Source organism: Cuculus canorus, chromosome 2 (genome assembly GCF_017976375.1).
Source record: "Cuculus canorus isolate bCucCan1 chromosome 2, bCucCan1.pri, whole genome shotgun sequence".
Lineage (NCBI taxonomy): Eukaryota > Metazoa > Chordata > Aves > Cuculiformes > Cuculidae > Cuculus > Cuculus canorus.
The window spans coordinates 107,149,428-107,166,544 of record NC_071402.1 but is presented as its reverse complement, the minus strand read 5'-3'; the positions used below and the strand labels follow the sequence as shown (position 1 = coordinate 107,166,544).

At 41.4% G+C, this 17,117-nt stretch overlaps 1 protein-coding gene across 1 annotated transcript in view; it reads right to left on the bottom strand.

Annotated features, from left to right (window-relative positions):
* Positions 1–6,926, bottom strand: part of VPS41 (VPS41 subunit of HOPS complex) — a 104,734-nt gene extending 97,808 nt beyond the window's left edge. The window contains exons 1-2 of the mRNA XM_009568485.2: positions 6,838–6,926; positions 2,673–2,711 (exon numbers count right to left, since the gene is read on the bottom strand). Of these exons, the coding sequence (XP_009566780.2) occupies positions 2,673–2,711; positions 6,838–6,858 (60 nt within the window). The 5' untranslated portion in view covers positions 6,859–6,926. The remainder of the gene's footprint in view (positions 1–2,672; positions 2,712–6,837) is intronic.
* Between the last annotated feature and the right edge of the window lie 10,191 nt (positions 6,927–17,117).

Genomic DNA, 17,117 nt, shown 5'->3' with positions numbered 1-17,117 from the left:
AAAACAAACCAAGCAGGCAGCAAGTTAGAACTAGCATCTTACTTACTAGGAGCTACTAAAGGAATAATACTAAAAGAGTTGCTGCACAGAAGAGAATCACTGTGTGCTTGATTCTTTACTAAAATAATGGCACAGCACTCTAAGAAATACAGGAAAAAAAAATTAATCCATATTTTATTTACACATCCAGTTCAGAAAGAGACGTTATTTACTCAAAAACAGGAATTGAAAAATTACCTTCTCCCATAATAAAAGACTTCTATAGAGTAACTTGTCACGCGCCCTCTCAAACCATTAGTAATAATTTTCAGTTTTATAGCAAAAATTTAAATTAAATTAAGTGCAAGACCAATTGTATATGCAAAAATCTTTATTACTATGATGATACGATGTCTAGAAGTCCATACCATGAATATTCTATATTTAATCAGTAAAACAGGACATAGAGCTGGGGTTGTTTAGCCTGGAGAACAGGAGGCTGAGGGGAGACCTTATTACTCTCTACAACTACCTGAAAGGAGGTTGTGGAGAGGAGGGAGCTGGCCTCTTCTCCCAAGTGACAGAGGACAGGACAAGAGGGAATGGCCTGAAGCTCCGTCAGGGGAGGTTCAGGTTGGATATCAGAAAAAAATTCTTCACAGTAAGAGTCATTGGGTACTGGAACAGGCTGCCCAGGGAGGTGGTCGAGTCGCCTTCCCTGGAGGTATTTAAGGAACGGGTGGATGAAGTGCTGAGGGACATGGTTTAGGGAGTGTTAGGAATGGTTGGACTCGATGATCCAATGGGTCCTTTCCAACCTTATGATTCTGTGATGAGTCTCTCAGTACTGCCAACATAATAAACAACTCTGAGTACTCAAACTACCAGCCACGCAAAAGAAAACATACTATTTTATGACCTCAAGAGCTTAGTGTGAAGCCATCAGTTGAATCCTACCCCTGTCTATACTTCAAATAATACAAGCAAACATTGAAAACATTTAGACTTTGCAGTTCTACTCTTACTTTTGGTTTCTACCTGAATGATCATTAGAAATAGCCTGAGTGATGTAAACACTAAGATTGTGAAAACTGTTCACTATTTCCCTTAAGTACTTTTTAACATGGTTTCACTTCATCAGCTACCTGTGTAGTGCCAAGAAACTAAAGAACGGACTTAGTATTCAAAGACAACTCATCTACATTCTGGATATGAAAATTTCCTTTTCACTTCTCTACACATGTGAAATTAACATTGAAAACAGACATCAACTTCAACAAAGGTCTTGTTGAAATTGTATGGCTTCCAGGTTTGTGAAAGCTGAATGATGCCTATTTTTACTTAAGGTGAAAACAAACAAAACCCTGACAAACTGGAACCTATTTATGAGTAATTCTGCTGTAAATACTTTTTTAATATGGGCTGATATGTTGAAAGGCCATTAAAAAGGCCACTAAAACAAGTTCTCACTTGCAATAGGCTTTAAAGGAAAAAAAACCCAAACATCTCAGCAGGTAACTATTTGTGTTCCCTATCCTGTAAATGTCAATTCTTGACAAGATTACTATCGTACTAAATACTCAGTTATTGCTCAGTCATTATGTGCATTTTACATCACAAACCAACATCCAGAATAAAACAGGGCAAAAAATGTCTGGGCCAGGCAGCTGTTCCACAGAGCAATTTTAAAGGGCCAAAGAAAACTCTGCTTCTCACCGGGAATGCCCTACAGTACCACTGCAGGCAGCCACCCATGAAAGGCAGAGGGAAAAAAGTTATCCCACAAGGAACTCATTTTTTCAAAAGCCACCACCCCGGTACTCAGTGTCTTGCAAAGCAGTATTTCTGCCTGATTTGTGCTTAAACTCCGATCCCAAGCATGAAGATTAGTCCCTAGGTAAAGAACAGAAAATCTTCCTAACACCAAGTCCATTAAAGTTCTGGAAGCCTAGGAACCACCTTCAATTACATAGGTAATGAGTTAAAGCACTCTTGTCAAGGCAATACTGTGTCTGTATCATCTGTCCTTGCCAGTGGCCACAAATGAAGCCACTCGACCATCCTTATTTCTTCCTTCCCGTGGCCATCCCAGACCACACTAAAACCAAGTATTTCTTTCCAGATCTCTCATGGTTCCTTCAAGGATGCCAAGTTTGGAGTTAGTATACTGCTGTTGAGGGACAAATTCTTGAACCTTCTGTAGCTCCCCTTCTCTCCTTAATCCTGCTTCGCTTTTTCTGGCATCTACAGCAGGGTAGGCAGACCTCTCCAGAACACGAGAAAATTTTTGACAAAATGTCATCTCAAGAATGAAGACTCTACAGAACATGATTAACTCTAAACCATGAAGTCATTAAAATAACACAATAATTACTTGACTGTAGTATTACTGCATATATAATTATACTGACAATTAAATTTTCATTTGATCAAAATAGATGTGCATGCACTTGAATTTGTCTCTCTATGTTTATTTTACTATAATGGGGCAATTGAGGGGCTGTTCTAAATATAAAAAAGCTTCTAGTAGCAAATCACAGCACCTTTTTAATAATTTAAACTGAGATAAACATTTCTTGCTACACAGTACCAGCAAAACTTCCAAAAGTAAACTATGAGGTTTGGTTTTTTTTACCCCATGCTGACAAGTAACTAGTACAGATTTGGGCGTGAAGCATTTTAGGTGGGCTTACCTCAGATTCATCTGTTGATTCCTCATTGGACCTGGTTTCCTGAAAATGACATGAAGAACAAAGGGAAAATTAGCTAAGTACATATATAATTGAGAAGTACTTCTATTTTTATAAAACTTTTAAAACCTTTTTTAAGAAACAGAAGACAAAGTGGGAGTGACTCAAAGTTCAGCTTCCAGCCTTTCCATTCATACCCAGTTTGTGCTGGCACTGGTAATCTAGTGTCACACTGACACTCAAGTGGCACCAGATGACTGTGATACTATTGTCAGTTACCCTAAAAGTTAGAGTGATTGGATCATCTGAAAAACCTGTCCCTGTGAAAGCATCCCTCCTTCCAGAAGTGGCAGCAAGTTTTGCAAAACAACTTCCAAGGCATAATAGGATTCTCAAGTAATCCACAAACCAGCTTTAGTATTCAACTACTCAAATGCTAACAGACTTATTTTAAACTTAAATAATTTCCATCTATTTTCCACAGAAATCCAGCATGTATTGACTTTCCCCTTCCCATCCCCATGTCAATGTAAGCTGTGTGGCTTTTTCTTGCCTGTGAAGCAACTGTACCTTTAAAACATCTCTCTCGGTAAGACAATGATTCTTACTGTCCTACAAAAAAATTCTGTAAGTCAACTCCTGCTAATCTCTCACCTGTCCACAGAGAAAATCTGCTGATGCAATGCCTCCTCAAAGAGGTCAGCAAAATGAAGATTTACTTAACGTATTTATCGTTATCAATAGCAATAAAAGCTTACAACTAATACGCTGACAGTGAATGTAAGCATTTTAACAACAAAAAATGATATAAGCAAAGAACAAGGAAGAGACAAGGCAGCATTTCAAATCTTATGAAGTAGCATTTGGACAGTAAGATAAATACATACAGAATTTCACCAGAGAAGGGAATAAAAAAAAAAAAAAAAAAAAAAAGAGAGAGAGAGAAAGAAAGACAGACGGTTACCAACAGTTTAAAGAGAAATGGAAAGGGAACAAAATATAATGCACTGAAAACTGGTGTCATTCTTAGTTTGTCACATTTATTTATCTTCTGTGTTTATAATATGCACTGATTATGACCTCTAGGCAAAAAGCAAATGCCTCTTTTTTATTAGTGGAAGTTCATCTTTAGTGACCACAGTGACCACCACAGCAGATGGGGCAGAAGAAGAGCAGCATTTCTGCTCGCTACTTGAATCTCATTACAAAGTGTTACCATGATTATTGTCATCTGTTTCTCACCAGGTCCACACATATGGTAGAAAGGCTATCTGTGTTGTCTATAATTACAACATGAGTTGGGAAATTGCAAGTAGAAAGAACATGGAAGTCAAGGGAAAATGGAAAGATAGAAATCCTGGCACCCTTCCAAGATTAAGTTTGACTTTGCAAGTACAACTGTTTGCCCGTTAGTCTCATGAGCTCTACTCACAAGATGCATTTACCTTTCAGGAAATAATAATCTTGTTACATATAAACTTTGTGCATCTTAAATTGTACTTAACAATAACCAAATGAGGAGAGACCTAAAATACTGCCAGTGCCACACGGCCAGCCAATGGGACAAGACTGAGTAACATAAAAAGTCCAATGCAAGATATCAAAATACATTAGATTCGTAATAAAAAAACTTGCCTTTCTCTACTGAACACCAAGAGTTGCATACTCAATGCTTTAATAAATCAAAACTCCTAGTGCTACCATTTAGATATTTTGATCAGTTCACATATTTTGCATCAACAGGAGCATCAAAGAAAAAATCATCTGGTCTCCCAAGCAGATTAAGCAATTACAGCAAGTGACATTTCTGCTGGTACACGAGACTTCCTAGTGCAATTATACTGCTTACATTCTCCCTACTGGTTTTAATTGCTTTGGTTATGCAGATGAACACAGCTATAGGGAAAGCCAGTGACAATAATTTTCAGGATAAGCCCACTACGTAACACCACACAGACAGACTCACACACGTGCAGGGTGGAGTAACAGCACACTTGCTGTTACCGCAGCTGATCCTTAGAGCCACCTGAGTCACTTAGGATAGATTAAACTGAGTAGCAAGCTGTCACGTGCAAGGGCATCCCTGAAAAATATTGGCCTACAAAATCAGGGCACACCAGAAGCTGATTCAAATAATCACTCAGTTTTACTTTAGGACACATACACACCCTGGTATCCCTACTGCATTCACAAGCCACTGCAACTGCAGCTACTAAATTTCACAAATGGGAAACAAATTCAGGCAAATGCCTCATGGCTTTTATATTCTAGTGAAGAAAATAACATGCAAAAATTCCAAAGGAGTCTTGGTTTAGGAAAGAAATGCAGAAACTGTATTTGTTCCCTGATAAGAACTTATCTGAAGGTGCTTAGAATTGACACTTACCTACTAAATCACTTCACTAGCAACTTACTATGGAAAGCTTTTTACCCAAGTTCCCACTGATACAAGCAAACTGGAAGAGTAAACTGCAGTTATGACTGCCACGGGGTTTTGTTAGGTTCCCCTCCTCTCCCTCCAAACACATGAACAGAGTAAATTATCCCCTACTTCTATCTTTTAGTAGCTGTGTAACCGTGAAAAGGAAATCTTTCAACAGGGATTTGTAGATGACCAGAATATGAAATCATGTAGGAATAGCTGTCAGTGGTAGTTCTGAGACTCTAGGGGAAAATCAGCAGTACACCTCAACCAGGTGGTAAATGCTGGTGCTTAAGTAGACTAAGAACAGAGAAAAGGAACATGGATGAAGAACTCGCAGAAATGTGAAGTAATTTCTCACCATTATAATCTCTCACTCAGCGGATCCAACTCAGCAAACACTTAAGCTGGCTTTCCAATGTGATGAATACAGGGTTTGCCCTTCCCTGCCTTTACAAACATCACGTGCCGCCCACTATATATATACAGGCCCATAACTTAAAGCTGCAGGGAGGGGAAAACCATGAAACTTGGGCTTCAGCAAAACCTACAAGCACAAAATACACATCCCTTTCACTAGGGGTGTGCATGCTTCCCAGGGGAAATAAACAGAAATTAACAAGGTAACTTTTCTATGGTAGTCCAAAGAGAGCAAAACACAGATTATTTTAATGTCTTATATTATTATTAAAGAAGATGAGATGACTTTGTCAAAGTTGGTTTTATCCTGATTTTTTTCAAATGCTGCCAGTTAAAAAACTCCCCAAACCAGGGGATGAAGCCTCCCTGGAATAAACCAGCCCTTCTCAACAAAACCCCTGACAAGAGGGAAGGAAGAAACCAGACTCCAATCTCTGATTAAGGAGACTAATTGAGATCATTCTAAGACTCTCCCACCTTTACAAATTTAAGGTGGACAAGCACCACACAGCTTAGCTCTGTGTCACAGAGTCCTGGCTCGTCAAAGAAACAGTGAGAAAGTCTCTGGAAGGACTGGGAACTCCACTATATTCTTCCCTCAGGCAGGAGAAGTCGAGACAGAAAGACTTCAGAATCATAGAATGGTTTGGGTTGGAAGGGACCTTAAATCATCTATTTCCAAGGCCCCTGCCATGGGCAGGGGCACCTCCTACGGAATGAAGTTGGTCCAAGCCTCATCCAACTTGGCTTTGAAGACCTCCAGGGATGGGGCATCCACAACTTTCCTGGGCAACCTTCCCTGGCTGGAAGAGACCTCCAGTCCCAACACCTCCCACTGGATCAGGCTGTTCAAAGCTTCGTCTGGTTTGGCCTTGAACATCTCCAGAGAAGGGGCATGCACCAATTCTCTGAGCAATCTGCGCCAGGGACTCACCAACCTCACAGTCAAAAAATTCTTAGAATCATAGAATAGTTTGGGTTGGAAGGGACCTTAAAGATCATCTAGTTCCAACCCCCCTGCCGTGGGCAGGGACATTCCACTGGGTCAGGTTGCTTCAAGCCTCATCCAACATGGCCTTAAGCACCTCCAGGGATGGGGCATCCACAGCTACCCTGGGCAACCTGTGCCAGTGCCTCACCACTCTCATAGTGAAGAATACCCTCCTAATAGCCAATCTAAACCTTCCCCCTTCTAATAAGCCATTCCCATCACTCCCTGCCCTTGTACAGAGGCGCCCCTCGCCCCCGCTCAGCCCCGCCAGGTTCACCCCTTTTCCCGCGCCCCCACCCCCGGGGTCCGGCCGGCGCGCGCCCCGCGGGCAGTACCTGCGGCTCCGCTTCCGCCATGGCGCGGCCGAAGCCGTCACGGGGCGGAGGGGCAGGAAGGCGGCTGGCGAGGCACTCTGGGAAATGTAGTTTGGAAAGGGGGTTGTCCTCCTTCCGCCTTAGACTCATAGAATCACTAGGTTGGAAAAGACCTCTTGGATCATTGAGTCCAACCATTCCAATCTGCCACTAAACCATGTCCCTGAGCACCTCGTCTACCCATCTACCAAGGACAAACCCCTCCCTGGGCAGCCTGTTCCAGTGTCCAATGACCCTTTCTGTGAAAAATTGTTTCCTAATATCCAGTCTGAACCTCCCCAGGCACAGCTTGAGGCCATTCCCCCTCGTCCCGTCCCCTGTCACTTGGGAGAAGAGCCAATAGAGGTTGACCCGCCACTGAGTGATGAGGAGCCAGTGGAGGTCAACTCATCACTCAGTGGCGATGAGCCCATGGAGGTCGATGCGCCGTCACTGCCAGCAAGCCCAGGTAGGTCAACCCACCACTGTGTGGCGAGGAGCCCCCGGATCCACCTGCAGAGAAGGAAGAGCCCATGCAGGTGGATCCAGTTCCTGTGGTCCTGATGGAGCGTTGTACCACTATGCTCAGGGTGCCTCCAGGGTCACACAAGCACACCTGGAGCTCACAAAGTCATCTGGAGAGCCATCTCCCATCAAGCAGCACCACATCACCAGCGTATGGCAGCGAAAACAGCAGCACCCTCACCACTACCCCAAAGAAGCATCAGGAGCACCACCTCTGTTGTTTTGTACATATTATTATTATTGTTGTTGTTCTTGTTGTTGATGTTGTTGTTATTATTACTATTACATAGAAGTATCAAGAGTAGGAGTAGTAGAATCATCATTCTTTTTTTATTGTGTTAATAAAACTGTTGTTATTTTACCCCATGGGTTTTCCTTTCCTGGTGCAGGGTGGGGGTGGAAGAGGGGCTGCCTAGAGTTTAGCTGCTGGCTAAGGGCTCAACAGTGCTCACGTGCTGATTCAAGAAAGCAAACAGATCCATGAGTTCCACATGCAACCAACCTGATCCCTGAAGTCACTCCCCAGGAATTAATACATTATGCCAATGAGGAATTGCCCCCTTCTCTTTAAACCTGATAGAAGCATCAGCAAGAACTATGGACATGTGAAGCATTTTTCCAGCTAGGATCCTCTATCATTTGTAGCTTAAAACACAGAAAATAGAAATGCAACCCCCATTTCATTTCAAAAGTATAACTTAGTGCAAAGTGCTAAAACCAAAGTAAAAATGACCCACACACCCCCCCAAAAGGTAAATAACAATGAAGGTAAAGAAGAACATGGTTAAAAATGTCGCATTACAGGAGTTACTTATTCTTATCCTCTGACCGAACGACATCCACTTTAGCATGCTGGAAGGCCAGGCACTGCTGTAGAAACCAAAAGAAAGGGTCACACCTACAGGGAGGAGTGGACAGGACAGGTGACCTCAAACTGACCAATAGAGTATTCCACCCCATGCATGTCATACTCAGGATAACCAGCTGCCGGATTATGAGGGTCAAGTTTTCTTCTTTGATAGCCAGCATGCAGTGAGGACCTTGTCTGTCTTTTCCTTTATCCTGGATCTCCGCGTTCCTCAACCCAATTCCTGAGTGCAGCCTGGGACCTTTTCGAGAGAGCTTTGCCCTTGTGATCCTGAAGTTTTATCCCAAGTATGAAGTGTATGGAAAGGAATACTCTGTTGGTCAGTTTGGGGTCACCTGTGCTCCCCCCTCCCTGCCAGCGCAACTCTTTCTCGCCCCTTTCACTTACAGCATTCCATCAGCTCGAGGATGGACTTGGTTTCTACAGGAATAAGTGTGAGCAGTGGCCGTTCTGCATACCAGTGCCCCGCTTTATCGCTGCTGGAAACAGAAAAACAAGCGCTTAACATTCAGAAAGTGGAGTTGCTTAGATGAGGCTTAGCTGAAAACCTGGAAACCTAATTCTACATCAGCCCAGAACAGAACATAAGCTAAGCAGTTCCTTTTGAGTTTTACTTCAATTAAAGAGGTAGGAGCTCTTTGAGAAGGCTGAACTCCTGTGATCGCCCCTCCTCACACCTCAAGCCCAGCAAGGCCAGACCAATACTCTCAATCCCTGTTACCCCTGACCAGGAAGCAACTCAATCTGTCTTTTAAGTGCTCTTTCACCTGTATTTCCTTAACACAAATACAGAAAAGCATTACTGTTAAAATATTAAGATCTATTATAGAATAAAATTCTTTCAACGCACGGTCAAATCTTGCCAGTCAAGAGAGAGAACAAGAACACTGATAAAGTCACAACAGCGCTACCAGTGCCCATGTCACTATGGTGAATATGAATCTCTAAACAGATACGTTCACAGCTTAGGGGAAGTACGCCTGCCATTGTTGGTTTTCTGTACTACAAAGGCTTTCAGAAGGCTGGTTAGCAAAGTACCATGGGAGACAGTCCTTAAGAGCAAGGGAGCCCACGAGTGCTGGGTGCTCTTCAAAAATGAAATCCTAGCAGCTCAGGAGCAAGCCATTCCCATGTTCCGGAAAAGGAGCCGGCAGGGATAAAAAACAGCTTGGTTGAGTAGGGAGATCTTGAGAGATATCAAAAAGAAGAAGAATGTCTATGAGCTTTGGAAGAAGAGACAGGCATCTTGGGTAGACTACAGGAAGGAAGTGAGATCGTGCAGGGAAAAAATCAGGAGGGCTAAGGCCCAACTAGAAATTAAACTGGCTATGTCTGTGAAAGATGATAAAAAATCTTTCTAAGTATACATTAACAGGAAAAGGAGGACTAGGGAGAATATTCAGTCCCTATTGGGTGCAGAAGGAACAACAGCGATAAGGGATGAAGACAAGGCTGAGGTACTTAATACCTTCTTTGCCTCAGTCTTCAGTAGTAAGGGAAGTTGTTCCACCTGTGTACAAACCCAGGAGTTAGAGGAGCAGAATGTGGCTCCCATGATCCAAGAGAAGCTGGTTAGAGACTTGCTTGCCCAGCTAGACACCCACAAGTCTATGGGGCTGGATGGGATCCACCCAAGAGTATTAAAGGAGCTGGCGGATGTCCTTTCCAAATCCCTTTCAATCATCTTCCAGTGGTCCTGGCTGACTGGGGAAGTTCCACTGGACTGGAGGCTCGCTGATGTTGTGCCAATCTACAAGAAGGATTGCAGGCAGGAGCCAGGGAACTTGGCACTTGGCACTGGTGAGACCAGTGGTTGAGTCACCATCCCATGAGGTATTTAAAAGACAGGCAGATGAAGTGCTCAGGGACATGGTTTAGTGGCAGATAGGAATGATCCGACTCGATGATCCAAGGTGACTCAACCACCTCCCTGGGCAGCCTGTTCCAGTGCCCAATGACCCTTTCAATGAAAATTTTTTTCCCGATGTCCGGCCTGAACCTCCTCTGGTGGAGCTTGAGGCCATTCCCCCTTGTCCTGTCCCCTGTCACTTGGGAGAAGAGGCCAGCTCCCTCCTCTCCACAACCTCCTTTCAGGTAGTTGTAGAGAGCAATAAGGTCTCCCCTTAGCCTTCTCTTCTCCAGGCTAGACAACCCCAACTCTCTCAGCCGCTCCTCATAAGACTTGTTCTCCAGCCCCTTCACCAGCTTTGTTGCTCTTCTCTGGACACGCTCCAGAGCATTAATATCCTTCTTGTGGTGAGGGGCCCAGAACTGAATACTGTATTCAAGGTGTGGTCTCACCAGTGCCAAGTACAGATGGAGAATAACCTCCCTGGACCTGCTGGTCATACTGTTTCTGATACAAGCCAAGATGCCATTGGCCTTCTTGGCCACTTGGGCACACTGCTGGCTCATGTTCAGTCAGCTGTCAACCAACAGCCCCAGGTCCTTCTCTTCTAGGCAGCTTTGTAGCCAGACTTCTCCTAGTCTGTAGCACTGCATAGGGTTGTTATGCCCCAAGTGCAGGACCCAGCATTTGGCCTTGTTAAACCTTATGCCATTGGTCTCAGACCAGCGGTCCAGCCTGTTCAGATCCCTTTGCAGAGTCTCCAGGAGATCCACGCTTCCTCCCAGCTTAGTGTCATCTGCAAACTTGCTAAGGATGGACTCAATGCCTTTACATAGGTCATTGATAAAGACGTTGAACAGGGCTGGACCCAGTACCGAGCCGTGAGGAAACCCACTTGTAACTGGCCTCCAGCTGGAGTTAACTCCATTGACCACCACTCTCTGGGCCCGGCCATCCAACCAGTTTTCAACTCAGGAGAATGTGCACGTGTCCAGCCCAGAGGCAGACAGTTTCTGAAGCAGAATGCAGTGAGAGACTGTGTCAAAGGCTTTACTGAAGTCCAAGAAGACTACATCCACAGCCTTTCCCCCATCCAGTAGTCGAGTGATTTTGTCATAGAAGGTGATCAGGTTAGTTTGGCAAGATCTGCCTTTTGTAAACCCATGTTGACTGGGCCTGATCACCCAGTTCTCTTGCATGTGCTTCATGATAGCACTCAAGATCACCTGTTCCATGACTTTCTCCAGCACTGAGGTCAGACTGACAGGCCTGTAGTTCCCTGGATCTTCCCTGCAACCCTTCTTGTAGATGGGGACTAGTTCTAGTAGCTGCTCTATTTTCCCTTCTAAAACTTCAAAATCAAGACTTGAATTCTTTAATTGCACCCAAATTGCTTTCTTTATATATTAAAAGTATAACCAAAAATAAAAGGCAATAGGCAGCATTTTTTATCACTTGGGTTTTGCCATGTGAGTAACTGCTGCCTAACATGAAATCACTTCTTCATTATTTGAGTTAAATAGAAAGATTACACTAATTGTTTAACAAAAGATGTTTTACATCCTTCAAGTAATTTTCGTGACTGTTGTCTGCTACACCTCCAGTCTGTTACCATCTTTCTTAATTTGTGCCTAGTGGTACATGACTCTATTTATGTTAAACTAATGCAAGATACTTACCATTCTTACATCTATTTTATTATTGTGAATAGCTTTACCAATTCCAGCTGTCATTCCATTTTTAGGATTACTTCTTCTTCCTAATTGAATTAAAACATGGCTTTAATTCTTCTAACATTGACTTCTTTTTTTCCTGTTTCCTATAGTATGTACTTTTATGATTCCTACATTTTAATGTGCAGTTACTGCCACTGATTTTTTTCTCTTTCAAACAAAATATATAAATGAAAGTATATAGATATAAAAGTATAATGGATGCTTTCATGTCTTCCTCAGGATATTTTGTGTTTTGTGGTCTTGTTGTAGAATCCTCACTATTCTTTTAAATTAATATTGATAAGAAAATATTAAAACATATACAGATAAATAAAATTGACTTCACCAAGTACTATACATCTCCACTGATGCTGCAGAGCAGGCATGGGGAAAGATCCTGGACTAGACACAGTGGCAGATGGAGCTGGACTCAGGAACTGGATTCGGCAGTGCACACATCTGGGATCACTGGGCAGAAAGACAAAATACTTACTGAATGCCAGCTGTCAAAGAAGAGGAATTGACCCTTGTGATCCATCAGCTTTATACAGAGTATGACGTATATGGGATGGAATACTCTGGTAGTCAGTTTGGGGTCACCTGCCCTGTCCGCTCAGCCCCATAGATATGACCCTTTCTCGCTACTTTCACTTATGGCATTTCACCAACTTTCGACTATGGCCTTGGTCTCCATAGGGATAAATATAAACAATAGCCTTTCTACATATCAATGCCCTGTGTTATTACTTCTAGAGACAAACGCTGTCTGAAAAACATGCAGTTAGCTCTCAGAAAATGAAGTTACTTAGGCAAGGCTTAGCTGTAAAGTTAGATAAATGGTTCTATTTTAGCTCAAAGGAGAACAGTGGTTATTCATTAGTTTCATCTTTTTAAAGCAGCATTAGTATTTGTTTCTATTAAGAGCCATATTCCATTGTCAAACATAAATATTATTTGAGTAATGAGCATTTTCATTAAACATTCGGATTTGATCCGATTTTACATTAACACATAATGGTAAGAGTAGTATTAAAATACTGTTTAGTCCAAGAGTCTCAAGAACAAGCTTAAATTTAATCCCCATGTTCATATTTATGTTTTCTTAGCTTTTAGTAATTATTCTTGCTTCATATGTATTGAGAGCTGCTGTCTATCTTCATAAGTGAGATCAATTCTTAAAAGAAAATATGTTTAAGTAGGGCCTCAAATCTTGACTCTAAGATTTTACAGTTTAATTAACATTTCTGGAATCTGAAATTCAAACTCCAGAATCCCAATTTCTTAAACTTCAGTCTAGGTTAAGATATTTTTTACAAAATATCTATCTTACAATGAGACTTAACTGTTTAGCATGTACATTACTGGTGTAATGAAGTCCTGGTCATTATTGAATTATTGAGACACTTCTGTCTATATTTTTGTTACAAGTTGCATCAGCAAGAGAATCCTCATTCCCAAGGTGATTGGTGCAGACACATCTTGAGGCATTGCTTTCTTGTGAATTTCCAATTTTAAGTACCTGAAATCATGTGAAGATAGGTTTTTTCTGCCTGTCAAGTGAGTATCTTGCATTGTGCTGAGATTTTTCATGTCCAGGAAGGAGACACAAAGGAACATGCAGAGGCATAAAGCCTTCTGAGATAGCACTGGAGGATTGTCTCAAGAGGATAGAGCCACACTCTCTGGAGTCTACCCACACCATCATAGAGGGCATCAGTTTCCTCACTACAGAGCAGAGGCTGGATGTGAACAGCCACATGCAGTTTTGGTGATAGGGGCAATAGGGCACTGGAAATAAAGAGTGACCCAAGCTGGCAGTATGGACCCACACCAAGAAAAATTTTATGCTCCAGTGGTCTATCTATAGACAGGTGATATTACCCAGCTATTTTGCTCTTAGGAGCTGGAATTTGTATGTATCATCTCAGTAATAATACTGTTGATTTCAGTTACACCTGCCACAGCTGCTTCCAGATCTTGATCATGCGTAACCAGAAGATGACGTCGTAACAAGTTTCTCAGCAGCTCTATGCAGTGTGTTTACTTTTGAAGAAGACCACTTATTTGAAAAGCATTTTTCCAAATGGCTTACCTAAACTGATACAGCTGAAAAGTATCTCATTTCCAAATCTTAGTGCCATTCTTCTATATACACTATATTAAAGTGATACACAGGCATACCTTGGATATAATTGGTCTACTTCTATTCTAATCTAAAGAAAAGGGAAGTTTCAGAATACAATATCAAAAAAGAACAGAATATAAGACATTCTTCTTTTAATCTTAAATTTTGTGTCTGATGAAGGTCTTTCCATTGTCAGTTAAGAGGCATTCATTGAAAAGGTCAGAAGTTCAAGTACATTAGAGAAGAGTTTTGCAAAAACAGTGAAGGAATGGATTGCTACCTAAATAACAACATTTTCATCAAATACAGTCACGAAGAAAATGTAATGTGGTATATTTTTATATGTAGAGGATAAATGAGTTATCACTGGTATACGAAACTTCTCTGTATTTGGTTTGGGCTACCTCACTGTCTTGTGAAGACATAGAAAATCAGTTTATCTTCTCACTGTTAAAGATAGAATCATAGAATCATAGAATCATGGAATGGCTTAGGCTTGAAGGGACCTTAAAGAGCATCTAGATCCCACAACCCTGCCGTAGGCAGGGATGCCTTCCACTAGATGAGGTTGCTGAAATCCCCATCCAGCCTTGAACACCTCCAGAGATGGGGCAACCACAGCTTTTCTGGGCAACCTGATCCAGGGCTCCACCACCCTCACAGTAAAAAATTTCTTCGTAATATTTAATCTCTCTTCTTTTAGCTTAAAACCGTTACCCCTTGTCCTACCTCTGCACTCCCTGATAAAAGAGCCCCTCTCCAGCTTTCCTGTGGGCCTCCTTCAGGTACTGGAAAGTTGCTATAAGGTCTCCCTGGAGCCTTCTCTTCTCCAGGCTGAACAACCCCAAGTCTCTCAGTCTGTCCTCTTATGGGAGGTGCTCCAGCCCTCTGATCATCTCCATGGCCCTCCTCTGGAGTCATTCTTACAGGTCCATGTCCTTCCTTTTGGAAGTCTTTTCCGCCAGAAATAAAAGCAATATTCTTTTTGAACTTGTCATATTTTGTGTGATTTCAAGGTGAAAAAACTATAGATTACAAGTATTTTCAAAACAAGCCTCTCTCTCCACATGCCACACGAAAAGCCCCTATAACGTAATATTTTCAGAATTAGCTGCTTATCCCTGCTGCCAGTGAAGCCGATAGGAGTTTTATTATTGATTTCATTAGGGAAAGGTTTAGATCAACATTTTATGCTTTTAAAAATATCCGCAATTATTCTTCAAATAATTAATATGAAAGAAATAAATGTTTTAAATATTGCCATATAGATACTGAAAGTTCCATTTTCTTTACAGCCGTGTTGTATCTTGCCTTTCACTCTCAGGAGTCAAATCACCAAGGCCTCGTAAACCTCTCTCCTATTCCTTTTCTTCACAAGTGCTATTTCTGATAATTATTTTCCCTCACTTCTTCTGATCTGCTCTGTTACTGAAAGATTTTAATGGAGTCAATGTTAAATAGATCATTGGAAAATCTATTTTGTATTTACAGTGAAAAACACTTTTCTTCTTCTTCTTCTTGACATACACTTAACCTCAAGGAAAAATACTTAGCTTTCCACTTACTTAAATAGTGTATATAACGTCCAGGAAATGATTGATGAGGTTTCAGAGTTCCTACCTCAGGAATACTGTATGTTTTCCATGCATAATATTCTGGTTAGAAACATGGAGCACATTACACTTACATTCTAAAGTGAATTTTTAACTTTACCATCTTTGTGTATTTATATATTTATACACTGCTTAATGGGGATCTGGAGAGTGAAAGGAAGGAAAGAACTAAAAATGTGAAAAGGAAGGAGAAGGAACAAAATATTATGTATTAAATCACAATAAGACTTCTGCAAAGCAGATAGCTACTGATACTGCCGTTTGACAGGTGTGGCATGAAATTCTGGTTCCACTAAAATGAATAAGAGTTTTGGTGTTCATTAAAAAGGGATTAAGACTTCACCCAAATATTCCAAATTCCCTGTTAAACTGAGGATTCAAACATTCAATAGGTAGGAACACATGGAATTAGAAGTAAATAGCTGGATGCAAGAGAAAATAATAAAATATCCATTTATTTTCTGATAATGTAAGCCTTTGTTCCCAGTTATTACAGCATAACTGAACCACCTTAATTCGGGTGTAGGACTGAAATTTTGTTCACAAGAGAAGTCAAATTAACTTTCCTGCAGCCCAAAATGTTGAATGAAATCTGTCACAAGTCTGTACAGTCCCTCTAACTAGTGCTACCACCACACAAAGATGCTACACTGTTTGAGAAGAGGTGCAGAATGGATCCTGGTCAACATAGTAAGCCCTTGATTGTCTCAATGAACACCCCTTTCTTACCAGTTGTCTGTGACATACATACAAATAATAATTTACATTTCAGTCCCTTTTTACACTCACGGGAAACAAACAAAAAAACAACTGACCAACCAACCAACGAACCAACCAAAAAAAGCTTCAGTGTAACTGAGAATCAGGCCGTCTCTTTGTTGCCATTAGGCCTTTTAATCACAAGTTCCTGTACACAAACTCTCCATTAACTGAAAGCAAAATCCTCAGTGTGTGTTCTCTTTTTTTTTTGATGCTCTAATCATAATCTAGTTTAGAAAAAAACTCTTAAAACCAGTTCTTTCTTTCATTACTTCTTTTGCTGCGTTTATCTACTCACTTCTTTGCACAGCTATATTTTCTTTGCCATCTTTTCCCATCCTCTTACATGCCCTCAGGTGTTGACCCTTGACCACATAGCTGAAATCTTACAGTTCACCCTGGGACAATCCTTGATTATGAAGCAATGTCAGAGTCAAAATCCATGTCTCTGGGGTGCAGCGTGGTGCCAGTGAGTGATACCTGAGGTAATATGCAGACTATTTATCTCCTCTTACTTCCCTCTATTTTGGAGTGAAATGCCTTTATAGTTAAATACATTTACAGCGAATTTTATTTTGATTTGGGAAACATATCTAGATCTGGTAATGTGTCAGCAGATTTCAGGAAATTCAAATGTATGACTGCTGATGTTATGTTATCCAAAGTCTACAGATTTAACAAAATGCCATACAGTCCACTGACCTTTGACACAGAAACAAAACTAATGAAACATTAACAGTGCTGCTGAAGTCAATGGATTCTACTAAGGAAGTGATTCGCCTCCAAAGGTTTTAATAGATATGAGTAT